The 20,743-nt window shown below is 30.7% G+C and overlaps 1 protein-coding gene across 5 annotated transcripts in view; it reads left to right on the forward strand.

Moving 5' to 3' along the window:
* Nucleotides 1–1,243: 1,243 nt before the first annotated feature.
* LOC142321477 (uncharacterized) overlaps nucleotides 1,244–20,743 on the forward strand; it is a 53,216-nt gene continuing 33,716 nt past the window's right edge. For 2 of the 5 annotated variants that reach the window (XM_075359578.1, XM_075359579.1), the window contains exon 1: nucleotides 1,244–1,483. In XM_075359578.1, the coding sequence (XP_075215693.1) occupies nucleotides 1,359–1,483 (125 nt within the window). In that variant the 5' untranslated portion in view covers nucleotides 1,244–1,358. Of the gene's footprint in view, nucleotides 1,484–8,968; nucleotides 9,120–20,743 lie in introns of all 5 variants that reach the window. The other 3 variants (XM_075359580.1, XM_075359582.1, XM_075359581.1) reach the window with 2 other exon arrangements.

The raw sequence follows: 20,743 nt of genomic DNA on the forward strand, positions 1-20,743 counted from the left end.
TCTTCTGTTTTGAGTTTTTTCAATGTATATCTTTAATTTTTATATAACAATGAATTGTTTTTTGATAATTTTTGACAAAATTTTATAAGAAATTGATTTCTAAATAGAAGGGTGTTAGTAGTAAATATGTAGTTATATGAACAGCGGGTTTATATTTAGTCTATTGTTGTCACATAATTAAATGGTTTGTTGTGCATTTCAAAAATGAATGATACTAATTATGTGCAATCAATTTTTGTGTTAAATTCAGTGAGAATGCTACTGAAATGTTTTTCAAAATTAAAACAATGTACAAAGATGATGCTCTGTCAAGACCCGAAATTTTTAGGTGGTTTAAAGCATTTTCAAATGGCCAGGAATCAGTTGTAGATGATCCACCCTCTGGAAGATTGTTAACATCAAATAGTTATAATAAACTGTCAAAATTATTGCACCGTACCACAGTCAATTAAATTTTAACAAAAAATTGGACATGAAAAAAGTCTGTGCAAAATTTGTTCTAAAAAAATCTCATTGTTGAATAGAAAAAGAACAGGGTGGAAGTGTAACGCAATCTTCTAGGTGAAATTGAAAGTGATCCTGATTTTTAAAAAAATGTTTTGAATACAACCCAGGGCAAGGAATGTCACATTTTAAACCCAACATGTCCCAAAAAAGTAAAAATGAGGAAATCAGAATCATGCTAATTTGTTTCTTCGATAGTAATGGAATTATCCATAAGTTGTTTTTACCTACAGCACACAATTTAAATGAATATATTTACAGAGAAATTCTTGAAACACTGTAGAAAAAAAAATTTGCCGGTCATCAAAGAAAACTGGATGCTACATCACTCTCTATTAATTATTTTTTGGAAAAGAAAAACATTCCTGTAGTTCCTTAACCACCTGAGTTTAATCCCTGTTCCTGACTAAAAAAAACACCTCAAAGGACACCATTTTACCAAAGTATAAAAAATTAATAAAAACATAACCTACCACCTGAAGGATTTCTGGAGAACACTACTATAAAGATTGGTAAAACCGTTTAAAACGTCGCATGGCTTCCAATCAAACTATTTCGAAGGTGATAAAATTCATGTATAATTGGATAGAAAAAAAAAGCTTTTTTAAATTAGTCTCATTACTTTATTTATAGATCTCGTATACATTTAAAAAAAAAAAAAAAAAAAAAATCGTTCGTTCGTGAATGAACGTACCCACATATCTAGTAGGCTATGTTCTGACATTTTGTCCGAATTGTAAGTTAGGTACGAAACATGGCTGGAGGTTTTGATTGTTATAAACGAATACGTGATTTCGAATTTGAAAGTATTATGAATAAATTTTCCAGTGAAAATTTAGAAAGTATGTTTAGTGATGATAATTACTGCGAACCAACAGTTAATGAAAATACTCTTAATTTTTTGTCTTCAGGAAGAAGAAAGTGATAGTGAATTTGAGGTTAGTGGTCTGCCGATTTATGAAAATATTAAAGTACTTCCGTAAGTAATACCGATAATTCTAGTAATAATATTACTTGAAATAATTCTAATAATCATATTCAGGAATATGGGGGAAAAATACGATGTATTTTGAAAACAATTATATTTTCTTAATACATTTTTTAATTTTACCCGCGTACTATTAAAATAATTTTTTTATACGTTTTTTTTTTGTTTTCAGTCATTTGACTGGTTTGATTCAGATCTCCAAGATTCCCTATCTAGTGCTAGTGGTTTCATTTGGGTATATCCGCTAACAATTTGTTTTACATATTCCAAACGTGGCCTGCCTACACAATTTTTTCCTTCTACCTGTCCTTCCAATATTAAAGCGATTATTCCAGGATGCCTTAATATGTGGCCTCTCTTCTTTTAACTATATTTTTCCAAATGTTTCTTTCTTCATCTATTTGCTCCAAAACTTCTTCATTTGTTACTTTATCCACCCATCTGATTTTTAACATTCTCCTATAGCATCGCTTTTGAAAAGCTTCTATCTTTTCTTCTCAGGTACTCTGATCGTCCAAGTTTCACTTCCATATAAAGCTATGCTCCAAATATATACTTTCAAAAATCTTTTCCTGACGTTTAAGTTAATTTTTGATGAAAAGGAATTATACTTCTGATTCACCTGTGCTATTTCGGCATTTTATATCACTCCTGCTTTAGTAATTCTTCTTCCCAAATAACAAAATTCTTCTACCTCCATAATCTTTTCTCCTCCTATTTTCACATTCAGTGGTCCATCTTTGTTATTTCTACTACATTTCATTACTTTTGTTTTGTTCTTGTGTAAGACTTCATCCATGCCGTTCATTGTTTCTTCTAAATCCTTTTTACTCTTGGCTAGAATTACTATATCATCAGCAAATCGTAGCATCTTTATCTTTTCAGCTTGTACTGTTACTCCAGATCTAAATTGTTCTTTAACATCTTTAACTGCTAATTCCATGTAAAGATTAAAAAGTAACGGGGATAAGGAACATCCTTGTCAGACTCCCTTTCTTATTATGGCTTCTTTCTTATGTTCATCAATTATTACTGTTCCTGTAAATGTTAACAATCATTGTTCTACCTCTGTATTTCAACCGTAATTTTTTTTAAATGCTGAACATTTTATTCTAGTCTACGTTATCGAATGCCTTTTCTAGGTCTATAAATGGCAAGTATGTCGGTTTGTTTTTCTTTAATCTTATTTCTACTATTAATCTGAGGTCTAAAATTGCTCATCTTGTCCCTATACGTTTCTTGAAACCACATTGGTCTTATAACACTTTTTCCACTCTCCTCTCAGTTCTGCTGTATAGAATTCTAGTTAAGTATTTGACGCATGACTAGTTAAACTAATTGTTCTGTAGGTATTAATGCCACCACAGCTATAGCTTTATTTAAAAACAAAGTAAGCAGTCTGATTTCGGTGGAAAATGAACAGTCTCTTTATTAATTATAATAAATGGTTATTTATATTTATTTATTTTATAAATATAATTTAACCAGACTTAACCAATGTTCGATTCGCTTGCTAACCTTGACTAATTAACACCGTAATTTTTTGAGTATTTATTTAATAAATTCAGTAATTATTGCAATTATTTATTATTTAAATAATCAAAACACTCCTGCAGCTGCATCATCAAATCATTTTTTGTAAAAAGCCTTTAAATATGTTTTTTTTTTGTCTTCAGTCATGTGACTGGTTTGATGCAGCTCTCCAAGATTCTATATCTAGTGCTAGTCGTTTCATTTCAGTATACCCTCTACATCCTACATCCCCAACAATTTGTTTTACATATTCCAAACATGGCCTGCCTACACAATTTTTCCCTTCTACCTGTCCTTCCAATATTAAAGCGACTATCCCAGGATGCCTTAGTATGTGGCCTATAAGTCACATATTCTTCTTTTAACTATATTTTTCCAAGTGCTTCTTTCTTCATCTATTTGTAGCACCAATAAAACAATTTATGGTTACATTAGATATGTTACGAAACTAAATATAACTTGATATAAAACACAAATACAAATTTCTAAATTTGTGATAGAATTCTGCAATAATTTGAATAGGTAGTTTATTATATTGTGAATTTACAATTAAACCGGTTAATGTAGAGTTGTTAATGTAAAAGTATTTTTTTTTTTTTAAGTACTTTACTTGATCAGTACACTGTTTTTAATTATATTAAACAGTTACAAGCTGTAAATATCATTAATTGAGTTGATGTAATTTTCAAAATATATTTAATTTAATACAAAATTAACCAAACAATACAAAACTAATTAACAATTAGAAAACTAACCTAATAATTTCAATGTTAATGTAAAAGTTTTTTCTTTTAAATACTTTTCTTGATCAGTGTACTGTTTTTAATTACATTAAACAGTTACAAGCTGCAAATATCATTAATTGAGTTGGTGTAATTTCCAAAATATATTTAATTTAATACAAAACTAACCTAACAATTCACAACTAACTAACAATTTGAAAACTAACCTTTTTTTTGGTCTTCAGTCATTTGACTGGTTTGATTCAGCTCTCCAACATTCCCTATCTAGTGCTAGTCGTTTAATTTCGCTATACCCCCTACATCCTACATCCCCAACAATTTGTTTTACATATTCCAAACGTGGCCTGCCTACACAATTTTTTCCTTATACCTGTTCTTCCAATATTAAAGCGATTATTCCAGGATTCCTTAATATTAGGCCTCCCTTCTTTTAACTATATTTTTCCAAATTCTTCCTTCTTCATCTATTTGCCGCAATACCTCTTCATTTGTCACTTTATCCACCCGTCTGATATTTAACATTCTCCTATAGCACCGCATTTCAAAAGCTTCTAATCTTTTCTTCTCAGATACTCCGATCGTCCAAGTTTCACTTCCATATAAAGCGACACTCCAAACATACACTTTCAAAAATCTTTTCTTGAAATTAAATTAATTATTGATGTAAACAAATTATATTTCTTACTGAAGGCTTGTTTAGCTTGTGCTATTCAGCATTTTATATCGGTCCTGCTTCGTCCATCTTTAGTAATTCTACTTCCCAAATAACAAAATTCTTCTACCTCCATAATCTTTTCTCCTCCTATTTTCACATTCTGTGGTCCATCTTATGTTCTTCAATTGTTACTGTTGCTGTTTGGTTCCTGTATATGTTAGCAATTGTTCTTCTATCTCTTTATTTGAACCCTATTTTTTTTTAAAATGCTGAACATTTTATTCCAGTGTACGTTATCGAATGCCTTTTCCAGGTCTATAAACGGCAAGTATGTTGGTTTGTTTTTCTTTAATCTTCCTTCTGTTATTAATCTGAGGCCTAAAATTGCTTACAGCTTTCAAATCCTAGTAAAGCCAGTTATTTTTACACGGATTTGAATACTAGATTGTGGGTACCGGTGTTCTTTGGTGGTTGGGTTTCAATTAACCACACATCTCAGGTATGGTCGAACTGAGAATGTACAAGACTACACTTCATTCACACTCATACATATCATCCTCATTCATCCTCTGAAGAATTATTTAAACGGTAGTTACCAGAGGCTAAACAGGAAAAAGAAAGGAAAGTTAAACAATGAAAAATCTCCATATCATATGCCTGAATATTATATGTCCAAACCATTAAATCATCTTCACCCTTAACTAATTCTCGTACTTACGTATTAACGCCACTGCAGCTATAGCTTTATTTAAAAACAAACTAGTCAATCGGATTTCGGTGGATTAACATTAATTGGATTTCAGTGCTATAACATTAAGGTTATATTATAATAAGTTGTATATATTATGTATATTTAATGTTAATTATAAGAGGTTAGCAAGCGAAGCGAGCGTAGGATATATTTAGTTAGGTTATTTTGATATACGTACGATTTGTCAGTACACGACTATTGCTGTTTGGTTCCTGTACATGTTAGCAATTGTTCTTCTATCTCTGTATTTGAACCCTAATTTTTTTAAAATGCTGAACATTTTATTCCAGTCTACGTTATCGAATGCCTTTTCTAGGTCTATAAACGCCAAGTATGTCGGTTTGTTTTTCTTTAATCTTCCTTCTACTATTAATCTGAGGCCTAAAATAACTTCCCTTGTCCCTATACATTTCCTGAAACCAAATTAGTCTTCTCCTAACACTTCTTCCACTCTCCTCTCAATTCTTCTGTATAGAATTCTAGTTAAGATTTTTGATGCATGACTAGTTACACTAATTGTTCTGTATTCTTCACATTTATCTGTCCCTGCTTTCTTTGGTATCATTACTATAACACTTTTTTTGAAGTCTGACGGAAATTCCCCTTTTTCATAAATATTACACACCAGTTTGTATAATCTATCAATCGCTTCCTCACCTGCACTGCGCAGTAATCCTACAGGTATTCCGTCTATTTTAGGAGCCTTTCTGCCATTTAAATCTTTTAATGCTCTCTTAAATTCAGATCTCAGTATTGTTTCTCCCATTTCATCCTCCTCAACTTCCTCTTCTTCCTCTATAACACCATTTTCTAATTCATTTCTTCCATATAACTCTTCAATATATTCCACCCTTCTATCGACTTTACCTTTCGTATTGTATATTGGTGTACCATCTTTGTTTAACACAAAATTAGATTTTAATTTATGTAACCGAAAATTTTCCTTAACTTTCCTGTATGTTCCGTCTATTTTTCCAATGTTCATTTCTCTTTCCACTTCTGAACACTTTTCTTTAATCCACTCTTCTTTCGCCAGTTTGCACTTCCCGTTTATAGCATTTCTTAATTGCCGATAGTTCCTTTTACATTCTTCATCACTAGCATTCTTATACTTTCTATTTTTATCCATCAACTGCAATATATCCTTTGATATTCAAGGTTTTCTACTAGTTCTCTTTATTCCGCCTAAGTTTGCTTCTGCTGATTTAAGAATTTTCTTTTTAACATTCTCCCATTCTTCTTCTACATTTTCTACCTTATCTTTTTTACTCAGACCTCTTGCGATGTCCTCCTCAATAATCTTCTTTACCTCCTCTTCCTCAAGCTTCTCTAAATTCCACCGATTCATCTGACACCTTTTCTTCAGGTTTTTAAACCCCAATCTACATTTCATTATCACCAAATTATGGTCGCTATCATTGTCTGCTCCAGGGTAAGTTTTGCAGTCAACGAGTATATTTTTAAATCTTTGCTTAACCATGATATAATCTATCTGATACCTTGCAGTATCGCCTGGCTTTTTACAAGTGTATATTCTTCTATTATGATTTTTAAACTGGGTGTTGGCGATTACTAAATTATACTTTGTGCAAAACTCTATAAGTCGGTCCCCTCTTTCATTCCTTTTTCCCAGCCCGTATTCACCCGCTATATTTACTTCCTTGTCTTTTCCAATGCTTGCATTCCAATCTCCAACTATTATTAAATTTTCATCTCCTTTTACGTGTTTAATTGCTTCCTCAATCTCTTCGTATACACATTCTACCTCATCATCATCATGGGCGCTTGTAGGCATATAGACGTTAACAATCGTTGTCGGTTAAGGTTTTGATTTTATCCTTATTACAATTATTCTATCGCTATGCGTCTTGAAATACTCCACTCTCCTCCCTATGTTCTTGTTCATCACGAAACCTACTCCTGCCTGCCCATTATTTGACGCCTAGTTAATTACAATGTTATATTATTAATAAGTTGTATATATTATGCATATTTAATGTTAATTATAAGAGGTTAGCAAGCGAAGCGAGCGTAGGTTATATTTAGTTAGGTTATTTTGATATATTTTTAACCCACCGTGTTGGTCTAGTGGTGAACGCGTCTTCCCAAATCAGCTGATTTGGAAGTCGACAGTTCCAGCGTTCAAGTCCTAGTAAAGCCAGATATTTTTACACGGACTTGAATACTAGATCGTGGATACCGGTGTTCTTTGGTGGTTGGGTTTTCAATTAACCACACATCTCAGGTATGGTCGAACTGAGAATGTACAAGACTACACTTCATTCACACTCATACATATCATCCTCATTCATCCTCTGAAGTATTATCTAAACGGTAGTTACCGGAGGCTAAACAGGAAAAAGAAAGAAAGGTTATTTTCATATACGTACGATTTGTCAGTACACGAAGTCAACATAACCTAAACAGCAGCTGTTGCTGCGGCGGCGTGAATACATAAGTACCATAATTCTATATCTTTATCTTTTTGTTGTCGGCTAAGTTTCTTTTCTTCATCGTGTTCAGTAAATTTTTCTTTGTTCTCTGTGATATTAGACTGATTCATATTTTTTCTTGTTTCACAAAGAATACATTGGTATAAAAAAAGAGATATTAAATTCGTTTTGGAAAATACTGTCATAAATATTGAACTTTGCAAAGTTTTCTTTGGTTGTAATACATTTTTCTTGTACATTTAAGCTTCCATCAACGTATTCTTTTTTTTTTTGAGTCTTTGTATTAGTAATGAGAATGTATTCTCAGTAACGACTTCATGTGGTTACATATTCCATCATTTACAATTTCCTCAACAGATTTCTTGATGTGCTTACCCTGTCTACTAATTTCAACTGTCCTGGTTTATGGTTTTCTTTATAGTTGTCTGAATTACTTTATTATTTATTTTAAGAGCATTCATGAAAAATAATTTACACACTTAATATTTTTATCTTTCTATGAAGGAATATGTATAATTTAACGATTTAGCACTTTCGCTTGTGGCATATCTATATTTTGGCTCAATTATTGTCATTCTTTTTGATATATGTAATCCCTTTGACGATTAGCCTTCAATAGGACTGTAATAACTACTGCCTATGTAAATGTGAAATTTTATCACTGCGAGATAACCTATGTTTAGTATCGCAAGGTGGGTGTAATGTTCTTTCTGAAATCTCTTTACACTGACGGCGAGTCAGTGTAAAGAGATTTCATTGTTGGACATGTGGGAGTTCCTCCATGAGGTTGCGAAGTTCAACCCGTCATCGTTAGAGTTTTTTAATTAATCTGGGTTATACTGATTCCTATAGCGCCGCTGTGAGAAGTTTTTCCTGAGATAATGGCTGACCACCAGCCAGATACAAGCTCCAAGTGCTTTAAATGGTGGACAGGCACTAACTGGTGTACAGCGACTGAGGCATGACAGCCTAAATTGCTGTCTTTTATTTTATTAACTTTAATGACTTTTAGTAATTAGTAACGAGGGGTACGCCTCCCTGATCTAGATTTAGTTTGAAAAGTGAGCGGTTGGGACATATAAGCGGGAGGTGAATAGCACCCTGCTTAATGTGGCAAGACAAATGTCAGTTAACCAATTACCAGAAGCACTAACATAACGTTTTCCAGAATTTCTCCTTAATTTTTGCTACATTTTTATTCCAGTCAGAACAATTAAAATTGCGTTTTCTTGATAATTCACCTTTTCCACCTTCCTTTTGTGGTGTAATTTCAGATGATTGTTATAGAATTCCTATTTTCATAGAAAAATGAGTTTCTAACTTCAGTGGTTTGTGTTGTAGGAGGATTTACTACCTTCATCAGAAGATGAGTTCATAGGTTCATCTTGAATATAGTCCTTATCCATGTCTTTGTCATCGCTATCACTTGAAGAAAACAATTCGGTTTCAGCTACTACATTTTGTTCTACACAACCTAAAATAGAAAGAAAAGGTACTTACATATTAACGCCACTGCAGGTACAGCTTTATTTAAAATTGAGTATTTATTTTTTGTTGTCTTCAGTCATTTGACTGGTTTGATGCAGCTCTCCAAGATTTTCTATCTAGTGCAAGTCGTTTCAATTCGGTATACCCCCTACCCCCTATATCATACATCCCTAAAAATTTGTTTTCATATTCCAAACTTGGCCTGCCTACACAATTTTTTCCTTCTACCTGTCCTGCCAATATTAAAGCGATTATTTCAGGATGCCTTAGTATGTGGCCTATAAGTCTGTCTCTTCTTTTAACTATATTTTTCCAAATGCTTCTTTCTTCATCTATTTGCTGCAATACCTCTTCATTTGTCACTTTATTCATCCATCTAATTTTTAACATTCTCCTATAGTACCGCATTTCAAAAGCTTCTTATCTTTTCTTCTCAGATGCTCTGATCTTCCAAGTTTCACTTCCATATAAAGCGACACTTCAAACATATACTTTCAAAAATCATTCCGAACATTTTAATTATATCGCTCATGCTTCGTCCATCTGTAGTAATTCTACATCCCAAATAACAAAATTGTTCTACCTCCATAGTCTTTTCTCCTCCTATTTTCACATTCAGTGGTCCATATTTGTTATTTCTACTTTCATTTTGTTCTTGTTTATTTTCTTTTGTAGGACTTCATCCATGCCATTCATTGTTTCTTCTAAATCCCTTTTACTCTCGGCTAGAATTACTATATCATCAGCAAATCGTAGCATCTTTATCTTTCACCCTGTACTGTTACTCCGAATCTAAATTGTTCTTTAACATTATTAACTGCTAATTCCATGTAAAGATTACAAAGTAACGGGGATGGAGAACCTTATTACACCTTCTTTCTTATGTTCTTCAATTATTGCTGTTCCTGTAAATGTTAGCAATTGTTCTTCTATCTCTATATTTGAACCCTAATTTTTTTTAAATGCTGAACATTTTATTCCAGTCTACGTTATCGAATGCCTTTTCTAGGTCTATAAACGCCAAGTATGTCGGTTTGTTTTTCTTTAATCTTCCTTCTACTATTAATCTGAGGCCTAAAATAACTTCCCTTGTCCCTATACATTTCCTGAAACCAAATTAGTCTTCTCCTAACACTTCTTCCACTCTCCTCTCAATTCTTCTGTATAGAATTCTAGTTAAGATTTTTGATGCATGACTAGTTACACTAATTGTTCTGTATTCTTCACATTTATCTGTCCCTGCTTTCTTTGGTATCATTACTATAACACTTTTTTTGAAGTCTGACGGAAATTCCCCTTTTTCATAAATATTACACACCAGTTTGTATAATCTATCAATCGCTTCCTCACCTGCACTGCGCAGTAATCCTACAGGTATTCCGTCTATTTTAGGAGCCTTTCTGCCATTCAAATCTTTTAATGCTTTCTTAAATTCAAATCTCAGTATTGTTTCTCCCATTTCATTCTCTTTGACATCCTCTTCTTCCTCTATAACATCATTTTCTAATTCATTTCATCCGTATATAACTCTTCAATATATTCCACCCACCTACCGACTTTACCTTTCGTATTATAAATCGGTGTACCATCTTTGTTTAACACATTATTAGATTTTAATTTATGTACCCCAAAAGTTTCCTTAACTTTCCTGTATGCTCCGTCTATTTTACCAATGTTCATTTCTCTTTCCACTTCTGAACACTTTTCTTTAATCCACTCTTCTTTCGCTAGTTTGCACTTCCTGTTTATAGTATTTCTTAATTGTCGATAGTTCCTTTTACTTTCTTCATCACTAGCATTCTTATATTTTCTACATTCAACCATCAGCTGCAATATATCATCTGAAACCCAAGGTTTTCTACCAGTTCTCTTTATTCCACCTAAGTTCGCTTCTGCTGATTTAAGAATTTCCTTTTTATCATTCTTCCATTCTTCTTCTACATTTTCTTCCTTATCTTTTTTACTCAGACCTCTTGCGATGTCCTCCTCTTCCTCAAGCTTCTCTAAATTCCACCGATTCATCTGACACCTTTTCTTCAAGTTTTTAAACCCCAATCTACATTTCATTATCACCAAATCATGGTCGTTATCAATGTCTGCTCCAGGGTAAGTTTTGCAGTCAATGAGTTGATTTCTAAATCTTTGTTAACAATTTCAATTTCTAAAAACTAGCCTAATATTTTTAAATCATTATATTTGGTTCTTAATCGTAATTATAACTGTTAAATTGTATTTATATCCTGAATCTTGCTAATTTTTTCATCTCCCTGTTCTATACATTTTCTCCATTTTGATGCGGGTTTATGGAGTTGCCTTTTTTTTTTTCAAATGTCAGGTTAGGTATTTATTACATGAAACAATTATGTAAAAAATTATTGAATTTCTACAAGTTCAGGAACAACAAATATGTAAAAATGTATGAGTTAATTATGAACAACATTCTGATGCGATAAGGATTTAAAGCTTTTATTTTTTCTTTTACTTTTTGAAATTTTAAAGGCATCAACTATTGCGGTCATTAGACCCTTTCTACATTTAAAAAAAAAAAAAAAAAATTTATTTATTTCCTCTACAAAAACACTACAATCGAAGTCAGGACTGGTTTTATCTTTTCAAATCTAAAACAGACTTGTGAAAAATTATTGAAACTCTGAAAATATAACATAACATGCTCTTCTATTTAGAAATGAATTTCTTATAAAATTTTGTTAAAAATTATCAAAAAACAGAAGATGATAAGGGTTTAAAGGGTCTTTACCTCTTTTTTTTCCTGTTTAGCCTACAAATCGTTCAGGTATTATTTCACAGGATGAGGAAAATGAAATGTAATCTTGTACATTTTCAAATCGATCATTTATGTGATGTGTAGTTAATTGAAACCCAACCATCAAAGAACACCGGTATCTACGATCTAGTATTCAAATCCATATAAAAGTATCTGCCTTTACTAGGATTTGAACCATAGAACATTTTTTTTTGTCTTCAGTCATTTGACTGGTTTGATGCAGCTCTCCAAGATTCCCTATCTAGTGCTAGTCGTTTCATTTCAGTATACCCTCTACATCCTACATCCCTAATAATTTGTTTTACATATTCCAAACGTGGCCTGCCTACACAATTTTTCCCTTCTACCTGTCCTTCCAATATTAAAGCGACTATTCCAGGATGCCTTAGTATGTGGCCTATAAGTCTGTCTCTTCTTTTAACTATATTTTTCCAAATGCTTCTTTCTTCATCTATTTGCCGCAATACCTCTTCATTTGTCACTTTATCCACCCGTCTGATTTTTAACATTCTCCTATAGCATCGCATTTCAAAAGCTTCTAATCTTTTCTTCTCAGATACTCCGATCGTCCAAGTTTCACTTCCATATAAAGCGACACTCCAACATACACTTTCAAAAATCTTTTCCTGACATTTAAATTAATTTTTGATGTAAACAAATTATATTTCTTACTGAAGGCTCGTTTAGCTTGTGCTATTCGGCATTTTATATCGCTCCTGCTTCGTGCATCTTTAGTAATTTTACTCCGCAAATAACAAAATTCTTCTACCTCCATAATCTTTTCTCCTCCTATTTTTACATTCAGCGGTCCATCTTTGTTATTTCTACTACATTTCATTACTTTTGTTTTGTTCTTGTTTATTTTCATGCGATAGTTCTTGCGTAGGACTTCATCCGTGCCGTTCATTGTTTCTTCTAAATCCTTTTTACTCTCGGCTAGAATTACTATATCGCCAGCAAAGCGTAGCATCTTTATCTTTTCACCTTGTACTGTTACTCCGAATCTAAATTGTTCTTTAACATCATTAACTGCTAGTTCCATGTAAAGATTAAAAAGTAACAGTGATAGGGAACATCCTTGTCGGACTCCCTTTCTTATTACGGCTTCTTTCTTATGTTCTTCAATTGTTACCGTTGCTGTTTGGTTCCTGTACATGTTAGCAATTGTTCTTCTATCTCTGTATTTGAACCCTAATTTTTTTAAAATGCTGAACATTTTATTCCAGTCTACGTTAACGAATGCCTTTTCTAGGTCTATAAACGCCAAGTATGTTGGTTTGTTTTTCTTTAATCTTCCTTCTACTATTAATCTGAGCTCTAAAATTGCTTCTCTTGTCCCTATACTTTTCCTGAAACCAAATTGGTCTTCTCCTAACACTTCTTCCATATTGATAATATTGATATTAATTAGTCATAATGTTAATAATAATTAGTCATATTGATAAGTAATTAAAAAATTAATTATACATATTCATTTTTATACTTAATGCAATGTTAATTATGGGTATTATAAAATTAATATCTCTTCTGATTGACTACAGATTAATAATATTTTTAGTAGTTTTTTTTTTTTTTTTTTGTTAGATGAGGAGTTTTTTAATTTAATTTTTTTTTAATATGTAGACTGCATGTGATTATTGTATTTATCTATTGTACTGAACTTTGGTTATTTGTAGACAATTCATATAAAAAAATATTTCTACAATAAACTTAATAACATTATCATAAATAACAAACATTTAAGTTTACTTCAAAGAGTCGACCACACATTTATTAATAAAAAAAACAAATTTCAAATTCCAAGATTATCAATTTTGTAAACAATCTGTAGACAAATCATTTATGAATAAAAATAATATGTTGCACAATAACATTTAAATAAAATCATTCTAAAGTCAAATTTTTTCGTAACTTAAAAAACACAGGTTACAATGGTGCTACATTTTATAAAATGGGAAAAATGATTGCTTGGAAAATGCTTTTAAATGCTCTTATATGTTTGGTTTTCACTTAAATAATACACTCAATTTGATGAATAGGAACAAACGTTTTTTTTTTAAATCTGTATCAAAAATTTATTATAGTTATGTAAAATTCATAATCTTACAAAAAATCTAATTTTCTGTCAGAGAATATATTAAAAAGGTTCCAGTTTTATATTTTAACGGTTAAGGAATTGGGTGGGACAAAAAGCTAATTATAGAAAAAAAATTACCTTTATGTGCCCTAGTTGGCTTTATTACAAATAATCTAATGTAGAGATAAAGTAAAACTTCAATTTTATGGCATCATAATAGCTTTGGGTCTGTTTTATGTTTTAAAGCAGTGGTTTCCAAACTTTTCTGCGTCGTGGCCCCCTTTCCATGGCGCCCTTTTTCAATTAAAATTTTTCCAGGGCATCCTACCTTAAATGAAAGTACGAATAAGCATGAAAGTAAGAAATAAAAATAAATAAAACTCATGAATCTTCATTATTCGTTTACTTTATTAACATTAAATTAATAATTATAAATGTCTTGGTTCAGTTAATTATAAAGCTTTTACAATATTTTGTGGCACCCCTGTGAAGAGGCTGTGGCTGCCCTGGGGTGTCAGCGCACAGTTTGGGAATCACTGTTTTAAAGGTTTGAGAGAAATTTGAAGTACCCACTACTATAAAACTACAGATCTTGTGTATTCATCATCCAGGCTCCATTCAAAACGTTAGATACTGTAAAAGCTCTATAATTTATCTCTTTCCATAATGAGTCATCCATCTTAGGCATGCCCGCACACGCGCATGTGTGTGTTGTGTTGTGCAATCGTACTATTATAAAAGTTCATAACAATAAAAAGAGAAGTCTGTTTATTTGGCTGTAATTTTAAATAATTTTTAAGACTAATTTTTTTTTTTCACTGGTAAATATTATATTGCAATGTAGTAGGGGTTGGCAAATATTGTTTACTTATTTAATACTAAAATATTGGTTATTCAAATTACTTCATCAAGTTACTTACTTTAAAATAATATTCCTATTAATAAAATTACATAGTTTCTTTTTTTAAAAATAATTTTCATAAAAATCAGATATTTCATATCAGAATTAAAAGAAATGTTTAAGAATATATATTGTGTATATAAGAACACCAAGTGATGTTATTGGAGAGTATACTGAACTAGTCGGGAGACCTTTGATACTTCCTTATTGTGGTTTAGAATTTCACCTGTGTAGGTCTGTATTAATTTCAAACTTATTATTTTGTATTTTTTAGTTTTTTTTGTTATTTTATTATTTTTTAACTTATAAATTTTATTATTACATTACCCGAGATATTCTCAGTGAAGTGGAATAATTTGTTGTTAATATTTAATCGTTATAAACAAACAGTAACTATATTACTTTTAAATGCTGCTGTATATATTTTAACAATTAAGTTTGAAGATAATCCTAAGTTTTTGCCGTGGGTACATTTGTATATGTTTTACGGGTACTTTCCATTAAGAAACATTATAAATGATAATAAACCTATGGGATTTTACATTGCCACTTAACTAGTGACTGCTTACCAAGATTCATTGAACTAACATCACTTATTACATGATTTATTACCCAGTTTACAATCTACAGCTTTATGTGTGAAGTTGTTGCTGGTGAGTTTTGGTTTGTGTTCAGTATGTGTAAAACTTTTTTTAAATTAGAGAAGAGAGTACAAAGAACTATACAAGTTGATTGAGCTTAGAGACTAGTTACAATGATAAAATAATGAATATTATTTTTGAACGATGAGGAAATCTTCACTGAGAACCAAACACGTATTCTAGAATAGTGAATTTGAACAGGTAATAACAATATGTTTTGTTTAGAAAAGTATCCCGTGAGGTTATAGTATTAGAAATGAAGTATTTGAAGAGAAAGTAAAAGAGACATGATGTTTAAAAAAATGATATGGATCTTTTTTTTAGTTGTAATTATATTTATACATACTGAATATTACATAAAATTAAATAACTGAAGGCCTCATCATTACCTGTTTATGTACTGATGGCTATGTTATTTAGCTAATCATGCAGGTGAATTTTAAAAGTTGCATTCATTTATTATGTTGTAAGCTATCAAGCTTAATAAAAAATATTTTAAAAAATCAGAATAAATGTTTGTTGAAAAAAAAAATTAATAATAAATATGACCATCTAACATAAAAACCGACCGTTTTGATCTGCAAAACACATCAATGTAAGTTTAAAAAAAGCGAGAAAATATTTAAAAGTATTTCATGCAACAATAAAGGCCATTTTACCTTTTTAAAATACATAGCTAATTTATTAATCATCAAATGCAGACACAGATAAAAGATTTTGTTATTAACAGAAATCTAATTTTTTTTTTAAAACAAAAAACAGAATTTAAATAAAATATTGACACCCGAAATAATTAATAAGTAGCAATTATTAGAGCACATTTAAATAGAAATTAAATACAAAAAATTTAGTCTACAAAAGAATCAGAAACCTCTCTTTTATTGTATCTGTACTTACTTGAAAGCAAATTATTTTTATTATGTATAAAGTAATCTGTATAAATTTTATTTTATTTTATTTAAAATATATTTGATTAAGCTATAAATAATAATTTTTTAAAGCCTTACAATTCCGATAATTACTGCTAACTTAACGTAACATTGTAATTAATATAACATACATGCAAATCACATTATTCAATTTCGTACTTAAATATAAAAATATTATTATTATAAAATATAATATAAAATATTTTTCTTAATATAAAATATTATTATTAAAAGAACTTACCCGGTTTACATGTTGAATTCTTTTCTGAATGGTCGTTTAGATTCATTTAAAATATTGCTAAATATACTGAGTAAGTAAACAAAATTTGATACGGCTTTAATAACGACGCTACAGATCGTAAAGAAATAAATATTATTTGGTGTATTTGACAACTTTAATCGTTAATAACAGTAATATTAATTTAACAAATTATCAGAAAGAAAAGATTAGATAATATATATATAAGTTTGGTTTATTTTATCTACATTGCTTTATATAATGGAACAGGTAATAATAATATTATAAATAATTTTATAAATATAATGTCTCATCAACGTATCACATTTTGACACACGCAGTTTTTTTTTTTGTTGACGAATTATGGCGCGAAGCAGATGGACGAGAGTCGGAACATTCCAGAAATTTTCAAACACACACACTCCCTCACACAATCATCACTACGTACAAAGTTATTACAGGAAGTAAATTTTGTTCAGAGCCATCTTTTTATTTTACTAATGTTAGTTTTTTATTTATTATTACTTCCTTATATTAATAATACAGATTACTGCATTCATTAGTTTTAATTTTCGAGTTAATAGTTTTTAATTCCTTGTACGAAGTAAAGAAAGTAGATTATGATCGCGAAAAATTTCGGTTTTCAGATTTCAATGGAAACATCAGTTTTGACCATCCCTGAATCCATTTTTACTAGTTTTGGCGTGACGTCTGTACGTATTTATCTCGCATAACTCAAAAACGACTAGCCTTAGATTGTTGAAATTTTGGATTTAGGACTGTTGTAACGTCTAGTTGTACACCTCCCCTTTTGATTGCAATCGACTGAACAAAAAGTGCCCAAAATCCAAAAAATTTGGAGTAATAAGCCTTCACTGAGGGCTTTTCAACTACATATCATAAGTATACATATATATATTTCACTTATTTTATATTATGGACACGATAACTGCCGTAATTTTGCGCCAATCACTTTCAAATTGATACATAAAATATAACTACCCAAAATCTCGATCGAGTTTGTTAATGGAAAAAATCGGACTATGGGACTGGAAATGGGATGGCTTTTTTTTTAGAAAACAAAACATCGCTATAACTTTCTTATTAAGTAAAATATTGAACTTCTGTTCAAGTTCCTACTATTCTTTGGATAAGGGCCTAACATATATGTAAGTAAAGTTTTTTGATATCACCAACTATTGGCCCAGGGGTTGGAAAAAATGGGGTTTTGAAGACAAAAAAAATCATACCTCTCTTAATAGGCACAATATCGAATCGGTTTAAAGTGATCGTTAATCCTCTAAACATTACCTAAAACTTTTGTCCGAAACAATTTTTGATATGACCAACCCTTACGGCAAGGGACGACCAAAATATTGCCGGAATTGTAAGATGGGCTAAAATTGTCGTACGCTAAACATGTAAAACTTTTTTTCACGTGCAATTATTTTTGTATCGAGTAAATATGAAGTTTTTCTTAACTTTAATTTGGTGGAAATCTTTTTTATCCCCTACTTAGCACCGGTGAAATCTACCTTCGCCTTCCGGCGTGCCGAAAGGTTTTTTTTATATTATAACACTTTTAAACTACTTTCAATATAATTTATTATAAACCTATTTTTTAACCGTAATCAATAATTAAAAAAAAAAAAAAAATGCTTTAATTTTGCTCTAAACTTTTATTTTCTTTTAGAATTAATTATTTTAAATGAATTTTTTTTTTGTGGTTTTCCGAGAAAAATAAATTACGATTATAAAAAAAGTAATCAAGTATACTAACTGTAACCGGCCTCAGTGACGCGAGTGGTAGCGTCTCGGCCTTTCATCCGGAGATCCCGGGTTCGAATCCCGGTCAGGCATGGCATTTTCACACACGCTACAAATCATTCATCCTATCCTCTGAAAGTAATACCTAACGGTGATCCCGGAGGTTAAAAAAAAAGAAGTAATAATAACTGTTTCTTTCCAAACCGTTAACTGTCATCCTTATTTCATAATTAAAGAGAAAAAATAACTGGATATTAATGTTGTCAATTGATATTAATAAATTATTTAAGATAAAATAGATTATGAATATTAGTTTTTATAGTGCGTGATGAAGATAAAAGTTCCTTGCCGCCCTGCCAGCGTTTTGTTGTTGTACATAGTTATGTAACCGTTCCTCACTCCAATCACGTACGTTCAAGGTTAGCAGAGTCTTATCGCTTTTATATATCCCTTTACCCAGTGGCAGGAAATAAAGTTAAAAATATAAAATAAAACTTGCAACTTTAAGCTTTGTATTCACTTTCACAGTCTGATAGTTTTTTTGAATTTCTTGTCGGGTTAAGAATTATTTTTATGTGCAAATTAAGAATGAAATATTAAAAAAAAAAAAACTACAACAAACATTTATATAAAATGATTATTACATGTAATTAAATATTAAGTAAAAATCTCGTTATAACCCCCTTGTGTACGGTTGGCTGTTGTCCATTTATAGTTTTAAGTGAAAATTTATTCTCTTTAATATTTTAAAAAATCAAAAAAGGGAAGAAGGAGAAAACGGGAAAGGAAAAGGGAGGGAGATAAAAGGAAAGAGAAACTGGGAAAAGGAAAAGGGGACGTGATAAAATTAAAATTGGGAAGCGGGAAGGGAAAAGTTAAAGAGAGAAAGGGTAAAAAGGAAAGGTTAAATTTTGTATTTTTCCGTAATGATCATTTTGTTAATGCTTATAACTTACAATTGTGTTCTTATATATATATATATATGCTGAAATCTAGCATAGTGAAGCATAGTCTGCTAGTTAAAATTAATAAATTATTTAAAACAGATAAGAATATTTGTTTTAATAATGCGTGATGAAGAGATAAAAAAAAGTTGTTTGCTGCGGTGTCTAGCCGGCTTTCGTTGTTTTGTAAACATTCCTCACTCCACCAACTACGAACGTTCAAGGTTAACACAGAGTCTAGTGCTTTTATAAATCTCTTACGCAATAGCAGGATTGAGTGTTATCTTATAAAACAATTAAATAAATTCAAAAATTTTTTGATTAAATTGTTTTATTCATTTAGAGCCAAGTATTGATTAAAAACGACGAAATGTATTTGTAAATATCTAAATAAAATAAAATTAGGCTTTACATGTATAATAAAGTGAATTAATAAATAGATCTACGGGTGTATGTACGCGCTTACACACATACTATATATTTTTTTTTAATTCCTGATTTGATATTTAAAAAATATAGTAACACTTAATAACAAAATTGTATGTGCGCGCGCGTGCGGGTCCGTATTTACATCTACTATGTCTTGAGCTTGATTACGTATATAAAATAAATATTATATGTAATTAAATAATAAGTAAAGATCTCGTTATAACCCCTTTGTATATGGTTGGCTGTTGTAGTAATATGTCCACTTATATTTTAAGGGAAAAATAATTCTCTTTAATATTTTATCTAATTATAAGTTCGGCAAGATTGATAGTAAATTTTAAAAACAATTAAATATTAGAGGACGTGTAACCGATGGTCTAATGTAAAAAAACATTGACGGAAATTTTGTGTCTTTCGATGACTATCGATATCGGTTGATTCCGTATGGGGTGGGGTTCCCCCCACCCCATACGGATGGAGAAGAGCATCATGAGTATAAACTAACGAAATTCACCGAGATGTTTTGTCTTGTAGTTAGTTATTGGCGGGAATTATCGGTAGATAGGCGACTGAATAGGTAGTGCAATTACTGCCTTCACATAACAGTGTTTAGTCTAACTTAATCCACATGTAACGTTATCCAAATTTCATCTTTTTATTGAGATATTCCTTATTACTGATGTAAGGTGAGTTTTATTTATTTTGTTAATATTATTACAATTTTTTAAACAATAATTGGCAGGTGTTTTATTCTGTGTATGTATTACTCAAATTATTTATTAGATTAAAAATGTTAGATTCCAGTTAACGCCGATTGATTTTTACAAAATAAATTAATAAATTTAATAATAATTAATAAATAAAGAGAAACAAGTTATATTGTTGTATTTTAGGTTATTTGGCCATTAACGGTGTAT

The sequence above is a fragment of the Lycorma delicatula genome, chromosome 3, assembly GCF_047948215.1.
Source record: "Lycorma delicatula isolate Av1 chromosome 3, ASM4794821v1, whole genome shotgun sequence".
Classification (NCBI taxonomy): domain Eukaryota; kingdom Metazoa; phylum Arthropoda; class Insecta; order Hemiptera; family Fulgoridae; genus Lycorma; species Lycorma delicatula.